Source organism: Lagopus muta, chromosome 7, assembly GCF_023343835.1.
Source record: "Lagopus muta isolate bLagMut1 chromosome 7, bLagMut1 primary, whole genome shotgun sequence".
In the NCBI taxonomy this organism is placed as follows: Eukaryota; Metazoa; Chordata; class Aves; order Galliformes; family Phasianidae; genus Lagopus; species Lagopus muta.
In genome coordinates, this window is record NC_064439.1 from 29,050,058 (window position 1) to 29,075,765 (window position 25,708).

Consider the following 25,708-nt stretch of genomic DNA (forward strand, 5'->3'; position numbering starts at 1 on the left):
GTGTGTGAACTATGATCCAGAGGGCAGGTGGGTGACCTCTGCACACTGATTAGTAGCCTCTCTCTGGCCCGTAACCAAAAAGAAAAAAAAAAAATTGCATTGATGGCTAACATGTGGTCTTGCCTCATAGCTCCTCTGTATGTGATTGCAAAAAAAAAAATTAAATGATGCAGAGCAAGATCCATCATTTGGATTAGATCAGATCCTAATTCAGTTGTATTAAATGATACATTTTTAGGAAATTTGTCGTATATCACTGTTAATGCTGTATTAAACAGGAAGTCATATTCAGTTGGATTTTGTCTTGACTTGAGGATACTACAAAATTCAAAGGGAATACTGATTCAGTGTTTGTTAGTTATGGTGCATATTTTAGTTTCTGGCCATTTGCCCACAGCATTGAACCAACATCAGAAAAGCATTCAGTCCAGTCAGACTGGCATTCTGTCTGGGGAGATTTGGAAAGACTATACCAAACTTTAGTTTCTGTTAATAGAACGTATCAGTCACAATTGCTATGCCAGATATCCACTGTTTTAATTCCATACAATTAAAAATTTTCAAATGAGACTAAAAAGTTCCCTTTAAATTTAATTTCTGTATGCTGGAGTCAGTCACTTAGCTTGCTGGGTGTGGGCTAAGAAGCTGAAACTACTGACTTCCATTTCTGGGTACAGTCAGAGATTTCATTACCTCTCTGGTTACTTGACTGTTAATACTGTGGTCCTGTGGGCTCAAAATTTTTCCATAAATCTCAACTTCAGTGCATTTTGATTTCAGTGGGATTTTCTTTGGTAGTTCAACAGCAACCAAATTGCTACATATCTCTTTGCTAGTTTAGCACTAGCTGCCAACTCTCAAAGGCTATGTACCTAATCAATTTTTCATCAGATACACAAAGTACTGAAGTTTCTAATAACAGGCTATGCGTTCCAAAATCACCCAAAGTATCACTTGTTTTGCTGTAATCCTGAATGACTCACATTGCTGTTGTTTCATAATAATCGGTCTGACATTTGCAGTAAGTGTTGTGCTCGTATCTGAGTGGGTGGATAGCTGTGGTTTTCGTGGCAGCAAATAAAACTTTTTGCTGAGGAAAACCAGGTTGCTATGACGAAGCCATTTACCAGTAAAGCATGAGTCAATACCATAAATGATTACACTCCAGCACATAGACAAAATTAGAGCATTATCAGTAATGAAACAAATTTTTGAAGTAGTTTTGCCGTACCCATTTGAACAATTAGACTTCTATGTGGTTTACCCTCTGGAGTACAGTCTGTTGGGCAGACATTTATATATTTTTGAATGTACAAAGGTGTACTGCGTTTGATGCACTTAGGCGGATAATATTTTGCTATCACAGTTCCCCTAATGGTACTTTCAGTAACATTTGTTAAAACATTGGTTTCATTATGTGAAACTTAAACTCAAGATCTTAATTGCACCTTATAAATAAAGTGGTTTTTTGTATTAGGCCCAGGTTTCTCCAGCAGCATCAAGGTTCACCGCATTAGCTGTTTGACTCTTGTGGTGTGTCATATGCTTTCAGGTCTCCTGCTGTGCTTGTGCTAAATCTTACTTGCATGAGAGGTGCAGGCAGGACTGATCCCTGCACAGCATGTCCTTTGAGTTCAGAGAGACAGTTTGCCATAGTCACGTGAACTAATTCATTTTAAGAATGCACACCCCGGTCAAAAGCCAATGAAGGTAATGGGGAGTCTCTACTTGATGTCATTGAACTTCTGGTCATTTTATTTCTCTTTCATTTGCTATTTGGAGAGCAAAATTGCCTAGAATATCACCTTACACACAAGACATAAATGACATGTATGGCAGATATACACATATTTGAGCTTATAAATAAACAAGACTGAGACTGAGTTTTTACATGGTTTAAAAATAAAAGAGAGAAGAGTTAGTCTAGATGTTAGGAAGAATTTCTTTAATCAGAAGGGAGTAAAGCACTGACACAGGCTACCCAAAGAAGTTGTGGGTGTCCCCTCCCTGGAGGCACTCAAGACCAGATTTGATGTGGCCCTGGGCAAACTGATCTTATGAGTGGCAACCCTACTCCTAGCAGAAGATTGGAACTGGATGATCTTTAAGGCCCATCCAACCCGAGCCATTCTATGATTCTATGATTATATCTCAACAAGTTGCAAGTATTTAAAGCCAAACCATTTCCTCTTCCCCTTCTAATGTATAAATGGGCATATGAAGTAGGTGTTCCCACTTCTCAGCAGGCCCTGGCAACAAAATAGAGCACGATAACTAAATGTAGGTGATAACTTATTAACTAATCCTGGTGATAACTATTCGCTGTTACATTTAGTTATCATACTTCTATTTCAAGAAAAAGCATAACTGTGTTGGAAGGCTATTTTAGGCACATCAGGAAACAGAATCCATAGATTCAGTGAGTAAATATACGGAGGAGCAATAAAGTAGTTGCTCTTCGGCATAATTTAGATTTCAATCCAACCCATTATGGACCACGACTTATCGGTTGTGCTGCCTCCTTTAACAGTCATGCATGATCTTAATGTGGGAATACATTTTGCTGTTATAAACCCTGTCATGGTTACATTTGTTACTTCAAATCATAAGGAAGTAATAGCGACATTCTGAAAACCAAAAAGGAAACGCATTTTTGCAATGGCTCTGCATAAATACTGCAGTGGATGAATAGAAATTTGACATTAGAGTTGCTACAGCATCCATTTGCAGTCAAATCTTCATAGTCTTCCTCAGTTCTATCTCCATTGTCTTGATTTATTTGGCTTTAATGAGAGTCAAAGGTGGATCTTATCAAGGCAAGACGCTGTTAGCTAAGAATTAATGTAACGTACAAGTGAAACTTCTTTATTTCGTATGCTATCTGTTGACATTCCCTAGGTACCAAAAGAAAATTACAGAGATAGACTTTTCTGTTTTTGTCTCAGTGATAGGTCATATCTCCAAACAAACTGTATGAGGAAGGTTATGTTTTGCAATAACATCCTGTGTTTTTGTGCTTAACCACTTTTCATTGATGGTCTGTAGTTGCATTGTATTAGCACAAAGTATTTTACAGAGTTAATTGATATTCCAGGTTTGTCCAGGGGAAAATCTACAGCTCCCCACAACATGCTTGACAAGTTATTATATTTACTTTAGTCAAAGCCCGAGTGTGCAGTATCCCTCTTGGAGGTGGTCTATTATTGGAGTCCCATATGCTTTTTGTTTGGGAAGAAAGCAGTCACTGTGTCATACTGTTACACGGGGTATTCTTTTTCAAGGATGTTGTTCCCTTGGGGACCATATCATGCCAGAGTTCCTAAGTCTAATAAGACCTTTGTAGGTCTCATTGTGTTAAAGTTCTGGGAGGGAAGCAAGAGTTAAAGAGAAAACGTAAGTCAAGCAACTATCCTAGACCACATGTTGAAAAACAAGACTGTTAAAGCAGAAACACAAGGGCATTAAAAATATTCCTATTGCAGTAATGTAACTTTTTATATTTCTTCCCAATGAATCTAAAATGGAAAGATGGAGGGTGATCTTTGGAGTATGCCTGATTTTACTTGACATTAACTATATCAGCAATTCCATGTCCCTTGAAATTATATCACGAGGATTTGAAACAAGTGTTAAATTTAAAGGAATTACAAAAGTTGTGAGGGGGTATTCCACCATCAGAGAATGACGGGATTCTATTCTTTGTGTTCATGCAGAGATAGACAAGGTATATTTTTTAAGGGCTAATGTGCCTTTCTTTCTACCCCTAATTCCCATGTCAATGGAAATTAATAATGTGCTTGAAATGTCTTCTTTCACAATATGGGTAAATAATGCATAGTCCAGGTAGGAGCCATTTTTCGTATTTTATATCAACAATGTTATTAACTATGGTAGAGGTCTAATACATCTGTATTCATGACACTTTTGATTTGTCTAGATGTAATCCATAATTCACTGGCTAAAATCCCAATGATCTTTTAAGTAGTAAAAGTGCAGTTGCTGAGAGAAGAGATGAACTAGGGATCCTCAAGCATTTGGATTTGAGTAGAAATTTGACTTATTAGCCAATGCATTAGCTTAGGTGTATTTCAGATGTTTTCTTAAGAAAGAAAATATCAGTACTTTCTTTACAAGGACAGTACCTATTATCTTCAGCCTCCTTGTGATGGAAGTCAATCCACAGCGCATAACTGGCTTTAAATATAGCAGCATAATAGGCATGAAGTTGCCAAGATTAAAAAAGAGCTTGGAGGTTATATGTATATTGTTTTTCTTCTTTATTTCAGCATCTGGTTTCACAGCAACGCCTTTTGATACAGGATGAATCAGTGAACTTGTTGAGTCTGTACACGTCCCCTTCTTTGCCCAACATTACCTTGGGACTTCCAGCTGTACAATCTCAAATCAGCGTAAGTGATCAATCTTAAGCCTTTCTACTTTTTCTCCTACCTTTATTTTGCTCCTACTTTTTTTTGCCCCCTACATTTTCTTCCTACTTTTTCTCTGAGAAAAGCTGCTTTCTGCCTTTTCTCCTTTTTGGAGCATAAGTGAAACAGAGTAGGTGCCATACCTTTCTTTGCACTGGGCACTATCTAAAATTTTAAGGGAACTTGAAAGCAATTCTTATTCTTAATCTGAAATAAGAGCTGATGTGAAGTTTAGGTAAGTATGGGCCATATGTATTGCAGTTATATCTGTAAGAATGATAACAAACTTCAGATATGATAAAAAGTTCTTGAAGGAGACCATTGAGCATAAAAGTTCAAATTATATAATCCCTCCTACCTGGTAAAGCACAGCACCTGTAACATTCTATAATGAGATGCCAGTGGAAATCTAAGCTGGGCTGAAGCATAGCAGAGGAAGAATCCAGCATTCCTGCAGCTAAGTTTGTTTTTCTTTGGGGGGCTTAATCATATAAATCAAATTTGTAGATACGTAAGCAACATTTGATGACTAGTTACATTCATATATCCTTTGTTCAATCCACAGCAATCAAGTCTATTTAGAGCTAAGTGTTAAATTAGGGTGTGAAATGTATGACAAAAGAGATAAAACGTATTGAAATCATGTTGATGGATGTTAAAGGATCATTAGATTAGCCAAATTTACAGGAATCTAGAAGTAAAAAAAAAAAAACAAAAAAGTACTGAGGCTCAGTAAAAGAACTTTTAATTTTTATCCTGGTCAAAACTTAGCCTCCTTGATTTCCTGCAAAAATCATCATCATAATATGTTATTTCTATACATCACTGTATATATTTTGAAGAAATTTTAGTAATTCATATTCTACAGAAAATGAATTGGTAACTTATATAAAAATTCTAGATTTCCAGTGTGTAAAAAAATATATGTATTTAAACAGTCTACTATGGTTTGTTATAAGTACTGCACAATTCTAGTGCTAAATGTAGTTTCAGGTTAAAGTTTCTTGCCATTTAATGGCTTTTTTTAGTACCCTTAACCAATAGCATATTGCTGCAGTGCAGCATTTAAAATCAGACATAGAACTTTGAAAGGAAAATTGTGTAGGCTTTAAATCATTTCTCTAGAAGTCTTTCATGAGATATTTATAAGCAAATTATTGCTTTTAAGGGATGGAAAAATTGAATTGATCATGAAAAGTAGTAGTTACTTTTCCAGATCATGTTGTCAAAAATTTCATAGCTATTTCACAAACAATAAAGTAAAATAAAATCTAACTTCAAAGTAATTTTAGAACATTAAAAAAGGAAATGAAAATGTATTTAATTTTCTCACTCAAGTGATGTGAGCTTTTTGATATAGTCAGCTGGCCCCAAATATTACTTTTGGCACTTGAAAAAACAAAAGGGTTGATTTATGCAAATATTGTCTTTTTCTCTTAGCAGAAGAAGTAGTTGCAAACTGGATGTAAAGTTTACTTTGGTGTTTATTCTTCAGGGAAAGGTGATGGCAGAGTATAAAGTAAGCATAAAGTAAGCCCCAAAAAGTTAGTTGCTTAGTTTCTTAGCTGCTCCTTCTTGCAGTGTTTGTTCCTCCTCCCTTTTCATCTCACAGTCAAAATGCAAGAGAAAGATTTTAACTTTTTCTTCTGTATTCAGAAAGTATATATAAGACCATCTAATCAAGTGGAGATAACAGTGGCCAAGATGGTGAAAAGCAGTTACCAGTGTCATTGTGTCTTGACAGGCTTCATCATCATTCAAAGAAAAGCAGAAGGGAGAGACCCAGACACTCAGACCAGGAGTGGCCTTGGCTGGACAGTATGGGGGGAATATTCCCCCATCTTCAACTCATCCTCATGTTGCTTTGGAGGGAAAACCAAACAGCAGCCACCAGGCTCTCTTGCAACATCTGTTACTGAAAGAACAGATGAGACAACAGAAACTTCTTGTAACTGGTAATAATCAAAGTTTCAACACAATAATCATTTTAGATGTTTTTAATGACATTTCTATTCTAGATGTTATAAAAAGAGGAAGGGTGGGGGAAAAGAAAGGATAGCATGTTTGTTTTCCCACTTCAGTGATTCTGCTCCATTAGCCTCAAAGGATTCCGTGATTACAGTAAAGAGAAAATGATTACTTCATCACATTCTTTTGCAGCTGCTGAACTTCCTAGCATGGCTAGGCATATAGTACACTTCCCACTGCATCAGCATTGATGCAAAGTTCTGCAGCATACACCCCTCTTCTTACTCTTCTATTAGAACTAGTAGTTTATTTTTCTTCACACTGGAGTGAAATGTCATGGTTTTGCAGGAGCGGTTCCTCTTCATCCCCAGTCTCCTTTGGCAGCAAAAGAAAGAGTCTCACCTGGCATAAGAGCTGCCCACAAACTGCCTCGCCACAGGCCTCTGAATCGAACCCAGTCAGCTCCTCTTCCTCAGAGCACTTTGGCGCAGCTGGTCATCCAACAGCAACATCAGCAGTTTTTGGAGAAGCAGAAACAGTACCAGCAACAGATCCACATGAATAAGGTGAGGTCCCAAAGAAAGTAATTTTTAATGAATATACATGTTGAAAAATAATAGTGAAGTGTAGATCCTGGGGTCATGTGGTAGATGAGAATAAACAAGCTCTTGCATGAGTACCTTGCTTATGCATACTCTGTACACATGTGCATAGGTCTTCAATTTTCATTTTTCTGAAACGTGGTACAAGATTTGTTTATGCTTGCTGGCGTCAATAAAAATACAATTCAATGAAATAGGGATCAAAGAATCTTTTAGGTTTAGACTGCAAATGCTTTCCTGCTGACTGTCGAATGATGTCTTACAGATACTGTATTTCTGCTATCCAACTTTTTTTTTTAATTTGCCATTTCCAGTTTCAGAGATCATTCAATTCAGCTGCTGAATCATAGTTTAGGTTTACTCACAATGGAATTTTGTGTGGAGTAAATATATGATTCATTTGAAGTAAATCAAGTGATCAAATTTATCTTGTTTTTATTAAAAATGTATTGATCATCTGAAGAAATTTTAACCAGCTTTTATCAAATCAACTTCTCTGTAAATTTAGCAGTAATGCAGAAGCTTGTTATCTATATCGCAATATAAAAATACCAGTGATAGAGAAAGAGAAGGATTTGCTATGGCTCATATCAGATACAGAGTTCAACTATGCCTGTTTCCCTGAAGAGTAACACATTTTTCTGAGTGAAAGAAAGAAAAAAAGGACCAGCCACCATTAAACAAAGTACAGCAGTATCTAGATAGGCTTCTCTGGGGCAAATGTTTCTGCAACAGATGTGATATCATTCCCTGCTCTAAAATGAAGATATGCAAGTAATTAAATACTTTTATCTGAAAAACTTTTTTCTTCTCTTACTACATAATCTCCCCAAAAATGTTTGCTCGAGCTGCTTGACTAAATCAGTGTTGTAGCAATCATAAATATTTACTTTTCTTGTTTTTCTTGAGAGTTATTTAGAAAATATACGAAAGAACTAATTGCAAAGGAGAAAAGATGAAAAGCAGGACATTCAATCTTTGTACCTATGAGAAAGTAAGAAAAAAAATCAATCCACCTTACAGGGTGAACTTCCCAGGGGGTACTGATTCTTTGGAATCTACTAAGAATTCCCAACAAAATTAGAAACAAACCTAGAGTTTAAGTACATAGTTTGTACAGTGGTTTGGTTATTAAATCTTGCCTTAATTAGGAAAAATGAAGACCAGAAAACTTCAAAGTTCAGTGCTGATCCTTGCATGTTAACCCCTCTCAGCTTGGGTGTTTTGATTACTCAACTAGGACTCCAGTTGGCTTTTCTTTGAGTATGCATTCCATATGTTTAATCAAGATGGCATATGTATATCTTGTAGCCTCAGGTTTTGAAAATATTTCACCTGCCCTCAGTTGTCTGAAAAGGATTTTTACCAGTGAAGTACTGAGTCTTTGTGCTGTTTGTGGGTATTCACTGCAATCTAGTCAGTCACTGGTCGTGCATTCTTCACAAAGCAAAGAACACAGTGACATGTTTTTGTCAGGTCATATGCTTACTGACATACTTTCTACCATAGCATTTGGGGGTACATGCTGTGGCACCTAGATCTATTTGTCTTGAAAGTGAAAATTAAACTTGAGTCACGTATATATATTAGTCACATATGACTAGAACTGCATTGCACCTCACTAGATTTAGGCTGGAAAAGAACTAAAAAAGAGTTCAATTGGCATGAGATAATGCTGCTTTAGTAACTCTTTTTTTCCCTGTGTTAAACTGCAGTGAAAATAAATGTTGAGAACAAAACACACTAGAAATACGCTTCCATTTTCATGTGGTTATTTGCAGTAAAGAGACAATACAATTCCTTCCCTTAAAGCCTAGTAAACCTAATTTTTATCGTCTACACTGTAGACTATATACATATGTAGATACTAGAAATTTATCCCAGGGCCTTTTACTGCCTTGAAATATCACAGCATACTTCCTTCTTCCAGCTAGCTCAATTTCCTCCATCTCTACTCCCAGAGCAGATAGCTTTCATCAGGACCACAGTCTCTCATCAGAGCAGCAGACACCTGAGGAGGAGTAGGATCATGCTGCACCTACAGAAGCAGTGAATTATGTGTGGATGAGGGTAGTTTATCAGACTTTTTATGGTCTGCAGTAGCAAGGTTCTTCTACTATACTGTTCCCTTATCCAATCTGCTGTGTAGTCCTAAAATTGACCATGCTCCAATCACACGTCTGTTCTCTGCAATAGAGAAAGCAAAGTGCTTTCTTACTTACCTAAAATAAATGTAATTTTCTAAAAACTGGCATTTAAAGTAGTCAGAGAAGTGGTGAGAAATGATCAAATCAGGAAGTGGCTATTAAGAACTGAATTTAAAATTATATTCTTTAAGTCTTTAAATTAAAGGTTTAGATTGAGCACCTGTGCTTGCATAATGTTTTTGAACTCCTGCAGCAGGATAGACTGTACTTTGTTCATTCTTGAACCTTGCCTTTATTTGCAGTTGGTGTTATTTATTCATTACCCAACCTAACACATTTCTAGAGCTCTTAAAATCAAACCTGAACTCAAGCAGAGTTCTCTGATTCTTAGAATGAGATATTCTAGGCCATATAGCAAAGCAACTCAACATCTCATTTCTTATAACAAGTTTGAGCATGTATTGAGTGAATACATATATTTATTTTCCACTTCTCTATCCCTCACTATTCTGTACATAGGCCCTACAATGAAAACTCATAGAGGTATATATTCCCTGCTTACAGTCTTGAAAAAATATTTTGTTTAATGAGGAGTACTCAGACATTTTTTTTAAAATGTTTGATTAGACATACAAGGACCATTTTTAGCTGACAAGACTATGAAATGCTAGTTGATCAAGAGCTTAGAAGAAGTTAAGATATTCTATTCATTTTCCATTTCTTTTTCATTTTCTCCTTGTGTTTAGGACTTCGAATGCTTAAGGAGTTAAGATATATTTAATCTGAATCTGTTATTTAAGTTATTTCTCTGAGCTGAGATGATGTGGCATGTGTCAGCAATCCTTGAAAAATGGATTTGGTCAGATCTTAGGTAACAACAAAAAGAGGACAAGTGCAACAGTCTCTCCCCACCCTATGGATCTTCTATTTATCTTCTATGTATCAGTGATTTCTTTTATACAAGCTCATATACTTCAACTGCAAGTCATTGCTGCTGTGAGGGTATAACAGGCAAAATCTAACACAGGTCGGGGTAAAGGATCCCCCTGGATCATTTCCATTCTGAATAGAAACAAATCATTGCCAAGAGGTGTGCCTCTGTCCTTAATAACAAAGAGAAGATCCCCTATGGATTATTTCTGTTCAGCTGTCAGATGCCAGGCTTTTGATGTTGGAAATGGGATACCTGAGGGATCTAGTATGCTGACCTCCTAAAAACATGTTGCATAAGTTGACATCATGTCCAAAAGTAGGTAGAAACTTGCATCCCAGCTTTCTGGGGAAAAAAAAATGAAAATGAATGTGCAGTAACCTGAACTCTGCTTGTCTCAGGAGAGCTTGACTTTGCCATTGTCAGCTTTAATATGCTTCTATCCAACTTGCAGCTTATTTCCTTGTAAGACCCTTTGATCACCATTATAGAACTCCATTCTGCTCAGTAAAGGGAGACCAAAGACTGAAACCTCTAGCTAAAATTATTGCAATCAGGTACCAAAAGACTGCTGCTATGATAAAAATCCTGAAATCTTGATTCCATTTCTGTATCTCTTTATCTAAAAAGTTTTTGTGCTTCCACTTGCTGGAAAAAAGAAAAAAAATATGATTTTGAGGTAATGAATGTAAATGCAAAGTCCACAGGTGAACTCTGAGTTTAAGAAAATCTCAGAAGTTGTAATGTAAGCAGCATGTAAACAGAACCCTCAGACTTCAAATGCTGCTTTTTTGTGTGTGGTTTCTTTTCTTTTTTGTTCTCTATGTGTGATGAATAAAATCATTCCTCTGCTGAACCTAAACTTGCACCATCTTCATTGGGACCAAGATTTCATTTGGTCAGTATGGGAACCCTACAAATGTTCTTAAAATAATGTGTTTTTGTGCCATTTGCAGTGTGCATTAAAGTACAGAAACAGTATTGACAACATTAAATATTAAATGAGAAGTGCCTTAACATTCCAGGCTGTTAGTCAACTTAAAGATCTTTCACCGGGCAAGACTGCGAGGTAAAAATTATATGACAAAAAATGTATAGGAGTGAATGTTCATTAGTGCTACAGAAGATTATCAAAATTGACCAATGTGTATTAATATAAAAATGAAAAATAATGTGGGTTATTTCTATTGATTAATTGTTGGAAAATACTAGGAAGATTATTTGTTAGGAATATTGAAAAGAGCAGTTAACCAAAGGTTCATCATTCACTCTTCTGATATTTAATGAAATAAGAAAGACTGTTTTGATCAAGTTCAACTTAAGTAAATGAACCTAGTTTCATTAATCATACTGTAATTGAGGTCTGGCTTTCCAGCTTACCTTTTTGACTTACATCCTCAGAAGATGAGAGCAGAAACACATCGCTTCTTTTAAGTATTACTTATAGTAGGGGATTATATGGACAAGACTAAAGCAGTGATTAAACATGTTTGTAACTGAAAACTGCTCAGAGCATTTTGTCCTTTAATAAGAACTAATGTTTAAGCCATAATGTAGAAGAAAGATCTTGAAAGCTAAATGCATCCCTTAGAAGTGTACTACATGAGTAATGAGAAAACAGTAAGCAGTTTCCAAGTTATTTCAGCACAGCTAACAACTTACATAGCTGGTCAGGGTAACCTGAGAGCCGTGGCACAGAAAGAGAAAAAATGTTTCCATAAGCATGCAAATGAGTTCCTAGAAACAACAGCCATGTATTTAGGAAAGGATCAGTTAATTAAGGAAAGAAATGTATGTGGTGGCTGCAGCAGGGTTTTGTGCTTTGTCTCTTTGTAAGCACATTTTATTTTAAATCCATTTTACAGGAGCTTGTTATTACAAAAGAGACACAATGACAGTGGCTGCAACTGGAGGCCCTATAAAGTGGTCTGTTTCAGGGTCCAGATTATTTGTGCTTCATCATCCATTTTCCTGTACAGCCAAGCAGGTTTGATTGTTTTTGGACTTTGTGTTTGTCCGACTCTTGCAGTTATACAATGGAGTTGATGTGTATAAATGCTTCATCTCCTGCTGCCACTATTTACTTTGGCTCATGCCAATCCTTACAGTTTAATTTCCTGAAAATAAAAGGGAAAAAAATATAGGTTACATTAGCATGTAAGCCTTTTTTTTTAGTAACTTTAGTTGGAATAGCAATAGCTGGAATGTATATTGGTTTAAGAAGACCAGTCTGTACAACTAATTTATTCATGAAGTAAACCACTCCTTTGTTATCATTTTTAAATGTAGCCTTACTAAAAATCAGATTAAACAATCACATTCTCAAAATGATAAATGTGCATTAAAAACAGGAGAAATTCCTTCACTGTATCTGCAGATAAATTCAGAAAAAACAGTGGTAAGTGGAGATTTAAAGTGAAATATTTAAATGTTAAGTGTAAGCAGAAGTATCCAGCTGCATTGTGAAAGGACTTGGGCAGTGCTTCATTCAGGGTTTATTTTCTGCTGTGTAATCCAGCTTTAGATAAAGAAGATAAGATAGAAATATTGACTGTAATCTGCTATCTTTGTGTGTCTCCAGATATGTAATTTTCTGCAGTAGGGCCAGGAGATAAAAGTATATAAAAAAAGATGCTGCTGTCTTAAGAGAATTGAACAGCGTCCATTACTAATGTAATTACTGGAATAAAACAGGGGCAAGCTGCCTTTAAGAACCACACTAACAAATACCAAGGTGTGGTGGTGTTATGGAGATACAGTGATATGGGCTTGCTGTAGCTTAGCAGGCTGAGCAGCAGGAGTGCTTTTTCAGGTTTTCGGGTTTTCATTGTTGTTATGCTCTGCCCTATGAGAGGACAACTGTAGTGCCTCCTAGCCCCTTGCCTGAGGCTTGCTTTCATTCTCATTTCCACCATTAAGTCACAATATAAAGGATACCCTTCATAAGATTTTGCATGAAAGCTGGTAGTATTTATGCACTTTGTAAAATCTCTTGTGAAAATAAACACTTTAATCTCATAGAATTTTAGAAGATTTAATGTGTTTAGCTCTTCCTGTCATCAGTCTGGAGCAAATCTCCTACTGATTTCCATGGGTGAGGGAGTAGGCCCCAAAACAGGCACACTGCAAGCTGAAATGCATGCAAAAACCACGCTGGTCTCACAGCCCCTTAACATATGCTTGTATCTCCCCACTGATTTCACTCAAGAGGAATTTAAAGCATTCTATGTATAGATTATATACTGTAGGACATCACATGTTGCATCAGAAAGCTCAGTGGTACTGAAGTTCTGTGCATATAGCAGCAAGAAGAAGAAAGCATCTGACATTAAAGTGGAAAAGCATAAAAGGGCAGCAGCAATGAGTTAAATATGTGTCTTTTCTGTGGACCTGCACTCCTTTTCCAGAATAGTGCACCTGATGTCAAGTACCTGGCACATGGAATGTTTTACAGATGGATCAGCATTAGCAACTCTTGTGGCTGTATATGATTATCTGTCACACAGATGTTTTAGTTGTATTTGATCGCCGGCCAGGCAGCCAGGCTTTCCTTCTTCTTCATGCCAGAGGAGTGGAGAGGGATCACCCACAGATGTTACAGAATAGTGTACCTGGTCTGAATACATGTAGCTCACTTCAGAGCCTTCCTGGTCAGTATCATCCCCCAAGAAACAACTGAGTCTGATCTGAGAAATTTTCCAGATTCTCCTTATTAAAAGGAGATGCTCTGCACTGGTTGCAGTATTGAAGTTTCCTCAGCTTAGAGCATACCACCTGCAGAATGAGGGATGCATATGTTGTGATTCCGCAGTGTCCACAGCAATTAAAAGGAATTTTTACTTAATTCTTTTTAGTAAGGCATTTTTGTTCCCATTACCCCTAAAAAAAAATCCATACGCAAAATCTTCAGTGAGAAAGCGTAAACTAGGTTTGATTGCAGCACCCAGGCATCTGGTGCCTCAGCAAAGCTTTACAATGGTTAATGGTGTAAAACCAGCATTTTCTGAGTGATTGTACTATATCATTACTGCTGAGACAAAAGAACCTGTACCATGCATGACAAGGGCTGCAGTCTTTCAATCAGGGCCAGACATCCTTGCAGTCTCTGTGCCAGGGAGCAGTGACTGCTCCTCTGTGTCTATTGGGGCCTGCATACAGTAATTAGTGGATAAGCTTGTAGGAACTTTCCCTCATTTACTTATAGCAAAATATTAACCAGATTACTAATTCACTTATTTCTTAGAGCTCCTTTATTATTTTGGGTTGGGAAAAATGAACAGTAATATAGTTAAATAAATTTCTGCATTTTTGTTTGAAGAGTATGAAGGGAAGCTAATTGCTCTTGATTACCAGCAGCAACAATGTAATAGATGTGTTACGATGCTTTCATTATTCTACCCAATTTTTACTTAAGTATTACCATATAGCACTCATTACAAATACAGTATTTTCTATTGCAGCATAACAAGTGACCTTTAACTTAGGAATTTTGGTTCTTTTTTTCTTCATAAACTAATATTTTAGTGATGCAGAGTTTGCACTAGAAGCTGTAATTTTGTTGGTGTCTAGTACTTCCCAATGTTCTACATTGGTGAAAGCAGTCAGTAACTATTCCTCCTCCATCTCTTTCCAGATGCTCTCCAAATCCATTGAGCAGCTAAAGCAGCCTGGCAGCCACCTGGAGGAAGCTGAAGAAGAGCTGAATGGAGACCACTCGATGCAGGAGGAGCGAGCTCCCGCTAGTGGGGCCAGCATTAGGGCTGAGAGCAGCAGTGCTGGTGAGGATGGCAGAATAGGACAGCAGGCGGGGGCTGTGAAGGTCAAAGAGGAGCCACCGGACAGTGATGAGGATACTCAAACCCAGCAAATGGAATCTGGGGAGCAAGCTGCTTTTGTGCAACAGGTAATAGGCAAAGATTTAGCTCCAGGATTTGTAATTAAGGTTATTATCTGAACATCACATGCATTTTCTAGGCTTTGACAAGCAGTTGTGTTTTGATTCACTAGCAAATCCTGATTTACTATTCTAAGAATTTAACAAAAGCAAAGGTGTCATATGCACACTTCAAAACATAGCGGAGCTCATCCTTATGGCCCTAATGAAGCAAATACCCGTTGCAGACAATTGCTATACATAAAACTTTGCGTATTAGATGATAGAATTTGTATTAGGCCAGGATTATATTACATCGCTTAGTTCTAGTGCAAGACAGCTCCTATCACCTAGCTTGTTGAGATCAGCTACTGCTGGACTTAGTTTCCAGATCTGATTGATGAAACATTCTTCTCTGATTTTGAATCCTCTGACTTTTGCTTTCAGCTATCTGTATATAATGTATCATACCGTAGTCTTGAACACTGTTAACAAACAATAGGGTAATTTTCCCCCATAGACAGGTACTGACTGCTACATCAGTGGTCCTAGGTTGGAGTACAAAGTTAAAGAAGTATACCAGGTGGATGTAAACATGCAAGGCAAGGCGCTGTTTGAAAATTGCATTGTTTTCATTTTTGCACTGCTTAATTCATTTTTCATTCTGTCTTATTTGATGATACTGTCCACAAAGACACCCTTAAATTAAGCAGATGCAAATACTGGCAAGAAGGAAAATGCAGCATTAGGTTCCAATCAGATATTGCAGTATTGAAGGAAAGGCACAGAAGTGTTATCGTTATTATCTGATATCCAAACACTTGCTTATTGTTTTAAAGAAAGACTAATCATACAATATTGCTTAACCTTTACCACTAGGTCTCATGGACAAAGCTTAAAATAAGGACAGTGTAAATAATGCCAACTTGGCAAAAGGAAACTTCAAATTGTCTGACAGTGTTTTGCGAATGCTGCAGAATGAAGTGCATTTGTGCAGCCTGTGCTTTCAGAGAGCTGCTGTCCCTTTTGTTGCTCCAAAATCAGACGGAGCAATGCTGGATGCAATGGCAGGCACTGTTTATTTAAGTCAAGACTTTGTCAGGTCCCTGCTGTTCTCCTCGAGAAAAGTGATTCTGAGAGGGGGAGCAGGAAATGCCTTATGGAAACAGGAAGCCCAAGTGATTCATGTGCTGAGGAATGTAAGGCAGGGGGAACGGGGTAGTGTTCTCTCTGTTTTTAAAGGCACTCTATGAATTGATTTATTGTCAAAGAAAATAACAAAGTGAGCAGGGAAATTGTTAAGGAAGCTTTCCAGTGAAACATTTCCTTCATATTCCCTTTTGATATGTTTACCTTGTTTTATAGGTTTACTTTTGTTAAGCTAGTTAAAGATTCATTGTATTAAGATCCCCTTTAATATGGATAATCCCAAACTGACCTGGAATCCTTGTCAGTTTTTTTTCTATTAAAAAATATTTATATTTCTAAAGCTAAGGTATTTTAAGGTGCAGTATCCTGTTTCAAAAGAGATAGATGTTTTGCCAAATGTAGATATTGTTCTGACATGTTATTAGCATATGTTGTTTACATGATGCTCTAATACTATTGAAGCTCTTATAAAATGTTGCGACCTATAAAGATACATTATCCTTTTTCCTAAAAGATCTCAAATCAACAACTAAGTAGTTGCTGTATAGCGAAAGGCCTCCTGCAACTTAATGATCAACTTAGATAGGAAACACGCATTAATTGACAAAATGTAGACAACTTTTATGTGTGCTTTATATTGGTCTTGGATGGAAAAATCACTTTGCATTCACAATGAAAAGCATATAAAACTGAAATTGCATATTTTTCCCATTCTATATAACTGTACTTTTCCTTGAAGCCTAACTTCAGCCTCATCAAAAGGGATAGTGCATCTTTTAAAATACATTTTATTTGGGGAGAAACTTGCAAATGAGAAGACTTTTGTACAATATCATTTCCAAAACAATGTATTCACAAAGCACAGAAGATATTTTTATAATGTTCTGCAGGTGAGAAACCCCACTAGATTAGTAGACTTTCACTTCAGAATCTCTCAAACTTGGAAAAAATTGAAATAGAGAAATTACCTGGAACCAGTGAAAAGGAAAACTGGGTTTAAAAAAATCCCACATTTCTAATTGACAATTGTCTCCTACATTTTAAATCTACTGTATTTATTAGAATTTACACCCTCAGAGGTGATCTCTTGTTTTGTGTTGTAAATATATTGTTTGTATGTTCCCTTTTTTTGCCTTCTGATATAAGTCTCTTCCTTTCTCAAATAAAGTTTTTTTTTTTAAAAGATCCCCTTTCAGATATCTGACTTTGTGTAAAGTTGATACCTCAATTGTGCTTTTGCTTTGTATAATCAAATATGTTTGCTACACATTGTTGAAACAATTAAAGCTTTCAGGAGCAAGGTTTTTATTAGACTATTCTTACAATGATTACACAAAGTCTTCCTTTTAGTCTTTCATTTTATCCTATATCAGCCATTATGAGTTCTAGTGAATGTGAAAATAGTATTGATGCATGCTCATTTTCCCATCACAGCATTTGTCTTGAACATGTCTTCACAGTGTCATGTTAAAAAGGTAAAGGTAAATCCCATTTTATTTGCTCCTAAATTATAAAAAATATCCCAAATGTGGATGAATGGAAATAACTTCTTAGAACACAAAAAGTATTGAACCTGAGCATATACTGACCTTTTTGACACTCCTCAAGAACTTTGCAAAACTAGAATCCATCTGTAAATATATTTGGAAGGAGGGAATCTGTAGACTTCACAGAGTTTAAAGCAATTGAGGGAGAAAATGAAGTTCTACCGTGAAGAAACACCTATGCACTTCCTTAAAGATGTTCAGTGCTTCACTGGTTAGTGATATTTCCCCAAATTTGCTTCAGATCTGCAGAAAGAAACAGTCTGTACTACATAACTGTCTCTGTTGCTAAAATACGAGCGTTATTACTACCAAGAGTTCAGAAAATTGTTGCCATCAAACTCCTTTCACTGTCCATTTAAGTAGCAAAAGATTTTAGCTGCTTTGATTGATAGAATTTTAAATAAAATACAATTATTTAACAACATAAGTTAGTAAGAATAAATATTTTGTAAATCAAAAGTTGTTATTTTTAGTGATATAACAGCAAAGTATTGTTTTGCCAGTAATACACACATAGACACAAAAAAGTCAAGTTTTAGCTTAGGAAATCTTAAGTAACATTAACAGAACAACATTTTATTGCTTATTTAGTTGATTATTATGTATTTAGAACCCTATGCCTGTAAGTAAATCATGCTTTCATTGGTTATTTTCTTCAGATGCCATTTGTTTAAATACTTATGTTGGAATTAGAAGAGCAGCCTTAAACATTTTTGCTTTACAGCATTCCTGGTGTGGAGGCTACAACTACATTTTTTTCTGAATTATTTGTTTACCATGCATAAAAGCACATATAATGCAAAAAAAACAATCATAGTGTAATACAATCCACAGGTCTTATTTTTTTCTATGATAAATATTCATGTCTGTCCTGGGCAGCTTGGTCTCGTAGTTGGTGACCCTGTCCATGTCAGGGGGGTTGAAACTGGATGAGGTCTTTTTCAACCCAGTCCATTCTATGATTCTATGATTCTTTTTTTTTTTTTTTTTTTTTTTTCCGAGCAGCAGATAACATAATCTGTCCTGTTGTCCAAAAAGTAAAGTCAGCATAGATGCCAATTTAGACGTAATTACTACCAAATGAGGCAAAATGTTTTGGAATATTTATATGCTTAAAAAATACACTTATTGGAATCGCTTATTGGAATGTAGATACTGTAACACTGGCCTTATTTTCATCTTCTGATGTTAAAAAAATAGCATTAAGAGCCAAATGCCACAGCAAATCAGGAGCACTCCAGACACTACCACCACTCATCTTTTCTTTCAGCAATTCATTCATGCACTACCTTCATTTTGTCTTCATTGTCATCAGGATCACTAAGACTTCTCTGTGTTATGTAAGCGAACTATACCCCGTTTTTGTCTTCACTGGCATTCTGAGGTACAATCTATAAACGTCAGTCCCCAAACATCAATCTAAAAATGTTTACTTATTTCTCCCCATTATAAACACAATTTGCAGCCAAAATTAGCTAAGCCAAGTTAATTTCCTTATTGTATTCTGTGCCACTAGCAGCATGTCCTACTTATCCACTTAAGAGATGTTTGTTTGCTTTTCATTTATTTGTTTAGTTTCTGATTTCCTTATGTAGTTCCCATCATCTGGGTCATAGCAGTGCTTCTGTACCTGGTTTTTTCAGTGGAGAAATATGCTGAACTACTATTTAGGCAATCAGAAGAAATATATATCTTCTATATCTATCTTCTATAATGCTCTAGTGAAATCCCACTGTTCTGTTGCATTTTAATAGACTCTGTGTTTTGCATTTGGTAGACTTTGTGCTTTGCATTTTCTTTATTCCTCTTTTAATTCATCCTAATTAAGAATTAGAACAAAAGGCGAGTAAATACAATCAGCCTAAGAGGCACAGCCAGTGACAAGGCTGGATGGCAGCACTTCAGGCTTCCTGTCCATGTTACCACACTCAACCATGCAAGTAGATCTGGGAAGGACATTTCCTATGCAGTTCTGCTTTCTGGTCTTGGTTTGCTGAACCCTGATGACATGCTCTTCTAGCATCATACATTTTATTCTGGCCTCATACATCTGAGCCCATGCAGGCTAACTTCCCAGGCTGTTTGTGGGTACACACAGCTATTGGAGACCCCAAATGTTACTTCATTAGCAGCGTAAAGTTAAAGGCACTAGCTTACTAACTTGAAATCATTCTTCATCAGTGTGTGATTCTGCGTGATGATTACGTGGGGACCTTAGTAACTAAGAGCTGCTTTGGCAGACCAGATATTTATTTACAAACAATGCAGTGTCTTAGCTGATTAAATGAGATGGTTTGAATCTGGCTGTGACACCTTTGTGGGTTTTGTTTTACCTTTGCATAGTTGCCTTGGAGTAATAGACTACTGTAACTGTGAAAAATAAGTAGGGTTGGTTGGAGATGTACTGTTAAAACTCCTTGGTCCTTCTAAGCTGATGGCAAATTACAGCATTTTTTGGCTTTGATCAGTACTATGAAGCCCCAGAAAGTCTTTTTACCTGTACTATTTCTATGCACTCTTTTTCCCTTCCCTAGCTACTTTCATCATATCGCTGAACTATGCAGCCAGTAAGAGAAGGCCAACTTTGTACTGTAATGACTTTCCTCATTTCTGTCACTGCACAGGCCCAAAACAACCCTGAAATAACACAGGCTGGCGTTATGATTTCTTGATTCAAATTTTGGCCTTAGGCTACTGGGGGAGGGTTGGAGAGGTTGGAAGGAGAGGGCAGTGATGTTGGATTTGTTTTGTGAACATTTTTCATTCATCTACATGAAGTCTCTGAGTATTTAGCCAGCTTTCTCTTTTTGCTCATAAGGGTCTGTCTATCTTTATTAAGTTTTTAAGCGTGGTCCTTAAAAAATGCAGTTCATTATTAAATGCTACAGGAAGAATAACTCATTTATCTTTATTTGACAATTCTGTGTGAAATTCCACAAGTGATTTGCCCTTCCCAGTTGGATGTAGAAAATGATCACATTTTTCAGAAAGTATTGAATCCACTTTCTTAATGAATGCCAAGGAGATGACTGTTAATTTCATTTGTTTCTGCTGCTGTAAACCTTCAGTTACAGAGTGCAGTAAGACTTATTTTATCACTTAAATTGAGAACTGAAGTGTGTGAACACGATGTGACATTACAAAACAACATTCTTTCATTTCATTGATACCCACATAGAATAATCTTGACAGTGCTTATATTTTTTGATTCAACATTTTTCACACTTTTCCTTCTTCTAATACTTACAATATAGCAATTTGCTACTTCTGTTACTGCTCCCTTTTGTCAGCAAAAGCAGCATGTAAGAAGACCACTGAGGCAATGTGAAGCAAAATTACTTAATTAGGGGTACATAACTAACATGAATCAAAAGGCTGTAAGTCTAGGTCCCAGTAATTATCGCTTCACATTTTGACAGTCAGTTGATGTTACTTTCATACCAATGGGCAATTTATCATTTCCTGTATCATACAGAATGGGTTTATTATTATTATTATTGTTATTGAAGTGGATTATGTGGTCTTGGGAAGCTGCTTCTTTAAATGCTTTATGTTTGACTTCTGAATGTTGCTCTCTCTGACAGCCAGGCAAGTGCACGCATGCAGGTTTTCCTCGTTTCCTTCTCTGAAAATACACAAATGAATAAATGTGCTCCTCAGTACACTGCTGGCTAAGTCTTAATAAAGCTCTGTTGGTTAATGTCCTGGAAGAGCAGTTCAGCCTGAACGCCTTTGAGACATAGGTGCTCTAACGCAGAAAGCAGTTCATAATCTGCCTCCTTTCATGGTCTGGCCTGTGACCTTTGAATCCAGGAGTCTGAGGAGGTATTTCTCTTCAAATTGCCTGTATTTCCTCTGGAGGAAAAAAAAAAAAAAAAAAGAAAAAAAAAGTGAAAGTTACAGTTATGAGAATGCAGCAACACTATGGGATTATGAAGGCTTTGCTTGAGTTCTCCATAAAGAATATAGTGGAGCATCAGTCTCCAGTGCTTTTGTTAGTTAGTCTTTTCCTTTTGCACCCATCAAGAAGGGTACTGTGATATTTTCAGTTGGTAGTTAGCAGATATGGGGGTAAAGTGCTGCTGGGAAATGCTATCCCCTCTGAACAGAGGCAGTCAGAGAATAGTTGTTCCTAAGATTGCTTTCTTCTACTGACAATACAAGTTTAAGAGTCACTACACATCATCAGAGAGCATGGTTCTGCCACTCAGCCACCTCACTGCACAGGTGATAACCAGGGTTCTTCAGGGTTGTAATCCTCTTAGATAGCTTGCCTTAGGGTATGAAAGGTTCCCAAGCTTAACAGACCATCTCTTCATATCTTCCTTTCCAGTCTTTTTAGAACTTTTTTGTTCTCACCATTTGCATTTGTGCAGATCTTTTGTCATTCTGCATGAATTTTAGTTTTCTTAAGGTATTGACTTTGTACAGAGAACTTCAAATCTGTTTCTGTTGGTGTTTCCGACAGCAAAATGAATGCCAGCACTGAATACTGGTACCAGCCAGAGGCTAAAGGCTTTTATTTGCTGCGTAGGTTATTCAGAGAACTTTCTCTAGCTTTTTGTCCTCAGAAGACAACACTGTAACAAGGGATTAACTGCTCTGCCTTTTAACTGTTCTTTTTAACCTATTTTGTAGGTTTATAGGTAGGTCAGACAAAACAATTTAACTTGAAATTCAACCTTTTTTGAACCTCCCAATTATTGCTACTGCAAACACAATTTGTCAATTTTCACATTCCTCTCAATGTTACACATTGTGTAACACTGAGGTGAAACACAGGATTTTCAGATCAAATAATGGAGATTAGTTATTAAAGAAAGTATTCAAAGGAATATAAGAACAAAAGTTTCAATTCCTTATTCCAGGCTGAATGTGGCTCTAGGCAGCCTGGTCTAGTGGTTGGCAACTGTGCACATAGCATGGGGGTTGAAACTAGATGATTGCGGTCCTTTTCAACCCAGGCCATTTCTGTAATTCTGTAATTCCATGATTATTGTCCATACCTATTATATCTTGAATTTTCTTTCAATAGCTTGAGAAATATTTTAATAAGTAAAGACTGAGACAAGAGCATCAATTCTCTTTGTTATCATCTTTGTTACATACTTTTAAAACATAAATTTACATTTATTTTTCCACCTGGAAGACTTTATTTCAATTACATTGTATTATTATTAGTTATTAAACTTAATACTTCAGTGAATTGAAATCAGGAGCACTGAAGTTTCTGTTGTTTTTTATCTGAGCATTCTGGGTTAAGGAAATAGATGAAGTGAAGATGAAATATCTAAAATGATTATGAAATTATCCACTACCTATTAGACCAAAAGCTTCCAGATACATTTTTCTGTAGTTTAATTTCAAGGAGAATTTTTTTTATGCTCTGAAATACTTTTCCCTAAATTCGTAATTCTGTTTATATTAAAGAGTATTTCACAGTTTACAGAATTTTCTATTTATATTAAACGCTCCTGTGTGTCATCTCCTAAAAATCTCAAGGACTAGATGTTTAGTCAGAGACATCACTGATTAATTGTTCCTTCCAAACTGATTTGCAACCTTGTCCTTATTGTGCAAAATAATTAAAAAAAGCAAAACAAAACAAAACAAAACAATGATTTCATTTGGCATTATCAACCGCTGAAAGATGAATCAGAAAGAGATGAATAAGTTCTAGCTGATCTTAATGGGGCAGCAACAAGTAAATTCAGGGATGACAGATGATGTTGCTGACTGGCAATTCTGACTGTATTATGACATGGATAAACACACTAACTTTCTTAAGAACCACCCATGAAAACAAAGTAATTTGAAATCATATTGCTGTGGAAAACAGAACTCAAAAAAATTCCTTTTTGGATACAGATTTGGAGAGCCTGATTATTGCAAAAGCTTGGGAGAAGCATATTAAAACCTCACATCATAACATAACCAACATGATTCTCTTAACTTTATGGGGAGAATGTTGTTTTTTTTTCCTCTGAATCAGAGCAGCAGCACTAGCCACCAGTGTAAGCCCAGTAATGCTTCCTGAATGTTCACATGCTCAGGGCATTTTGAGCTGCACCTTTACAAATAAATAAATAAGGAATGAACTTGTTCAGCATTTCAGGCCTATGACTAAAGCCAGGGAGCCAGTTGAGTGTGCTACTACATTCTCTTTATTTTTGTGGGCATCGTGCATTTTTAAGATGGCTATACATTTCCTTGAACCAATGCAATATAAAAGATTTACTGTTACAGTTTGTGTGTGGCCGGGCAATGGCATATGGAAAACATGTTTCCTGCTATTTAATTTAATTACTCTAATCACGTGCCAGCCCCGGGCATGTCATTCTGGACCTCTGAGGCTCTTTGTCTGTCAAAGAGATGGACAATATCTTGGCTTTGTTTAGTTGCTCTGCAGTCTACAGATAAAACCACTGAAATACTGACTGTTTGTTTAACCAAAACTTTGCATTTAACCATTTGGCTTTGATTTTTTGTTTTACAAGGGAAGATGACATTTTGGCCTTGGTGAGCTGAAAAGTATGACGAAGAACTGTCACTTTCAGGCCTTATTAGATGAAAAAGAATACTCAAGCCTTCTGGTCAGAAATTGGCTTTAGAATTAGAAACCTAAGACATACATTGCTGTTATTTTAGAGTTGCCTGTTAGCAAGGGCAGCTGGAAAAGTCCTGTTTATAATTGCTTCATTCTAATACGGTTAGCCCTTCATTCGCCTGTTTCGGTAGATTTGAGTTTGTTTTATTTTAGTAGATGAAATGGTAATGGATGAAGCTCTCATTTAAATTCCATAGCAACTAATCATGCCAATAACATTGCACTGAGGTACAAGTTAGCTTTTATGTTAACACCCTATAGTGATTTTTATTTAAGACATAGCTGTAAATTAGAGCTTTAAGTCTTTTGACAAAAAGAAAAAAAAAACAACAAAATCAAAAGCAGACAGTCAGATTACAGTACTCTGTTCATGTTATGAACCCCAAATCTGGAGAGAAGAGAGAAATTAATCACATACTTAGCTTTAAGTACGTGCTTAACACCACCATTTCCTTCAGCTGTGAGTGCTCAAGTCCTTGTTTTCCTGAGCTCACAAGCAGCACTAAGGAGTACTTAAGACTCCATGAGGACATGAATTCTAGCAGTCATATTGTAAGAAGGAAGAATCAGAACCAGCTTTGAATAGAACTGAGTTCCAACTCATAAAGAATTATTATATGTAAAAAGACTAGTCTGTTCTTACATTTTTGAAGGCTGAATTAACTCAGTTTCTGTAAGTTTCAGCAGTGCATGTATTCACCCTTCTATATGAAGTCTATGAATGGTCTGGACATTCAGAGGAATATGTTGTATGGGATGGGATAGGATACAAAAGAAAGGAAAGTGCCCTTCTGAACAGGATATGGCAGAGCTTATATATTTCTGAAATATCAGAAATACACAGCTTTACTTTTTTCCTTTTTTCTTGATGAATCAATGAGACACGAAGAAAAAAAGATTTCTTTAAGTTACACAGTACAAGAATGTATAGAAGTATAGAAGAATGTATATATACTGAATTACAGCTCCCACTTAGCTTTGAGTTAACCACTAGATGACACTACTTCCCACTTACTGAACAGGTGCGAGCATACGCTGTGATCTTCTGTACCAGTTCATATATATTTTCACCCTTCTCAAAAGAACATAAAAAAGAAACATTGTACAGGAATTGCCTTCATCTTTCTATATTTTGATGGACCTTCTATTTCGTTCAGGCAGATCTTTGCATGTTTCTTTGCATGATATACAGACAAAAAATTGAATTATAGCTCACAATGCAAGCCTTTAGGGTGCTGTAACTTAGCAAGCTGATGATAGCTCTACTTAGAAGAAACCGAAGGAACTCCAAGAAAAACTGAATAGGTTGGAGTTTGTGGAGAACATTCCCCTTGCCTCTCCTCCCTGCCTACCACCCCCAGCACCCTGAAAACAGGGCTGAGATGTTGGCATCTGTAGTGTGTGATCCTGGAAAGACAGCATAGACAAAAAACATGAGAGGAGTTAGGAAAAAGCAG

At 36.5% G+C, this 25,708-nt stretch overlaps 1 protein-coding gene across 15 annotated transcripts in view; it reads left to right on the forward strand.

Annotated features, from left to right (window-relative positions):
* HDAC9 (histone deacetylase 9) overlaps positions 1-25,708 on the forward strand; it is a 441,905-nt gene that overhangs the window by 246,496 nt on the left and 169,701 nt on the right. For 13 of the 15 annotated variants that reach the window (XR_007378361.1, XM_048952240.1, XM_048952241.1 and 10 more), the window contains 4 exons: positions 4,287-4,409; positions 6,172-6,382; positions 6,744-6,961; positions 14,709-14,978. Coding sequence is in view for 14 of the 15 variants with exons in the window: in XM_048952240.1 (XP_048808197.1) it covers positions 4,287-4,409; positions 6,172-6,382; positions 6,744-6,961; positions 14,709-14,978 (822 nt within the window). In the remaining variant the exon portion in view is untranslated. Of the gene's footprint in view, positions 1-4,286; positions 4,410-6,171; positions 6,383-6,743; positions 6,962-14,708; positions 17,283-25,708 lie in introns of those variants that run through there. The other 2 variants (XM_048952245.1, XM_048952243.1) reach the window with 1 other exon arrangement.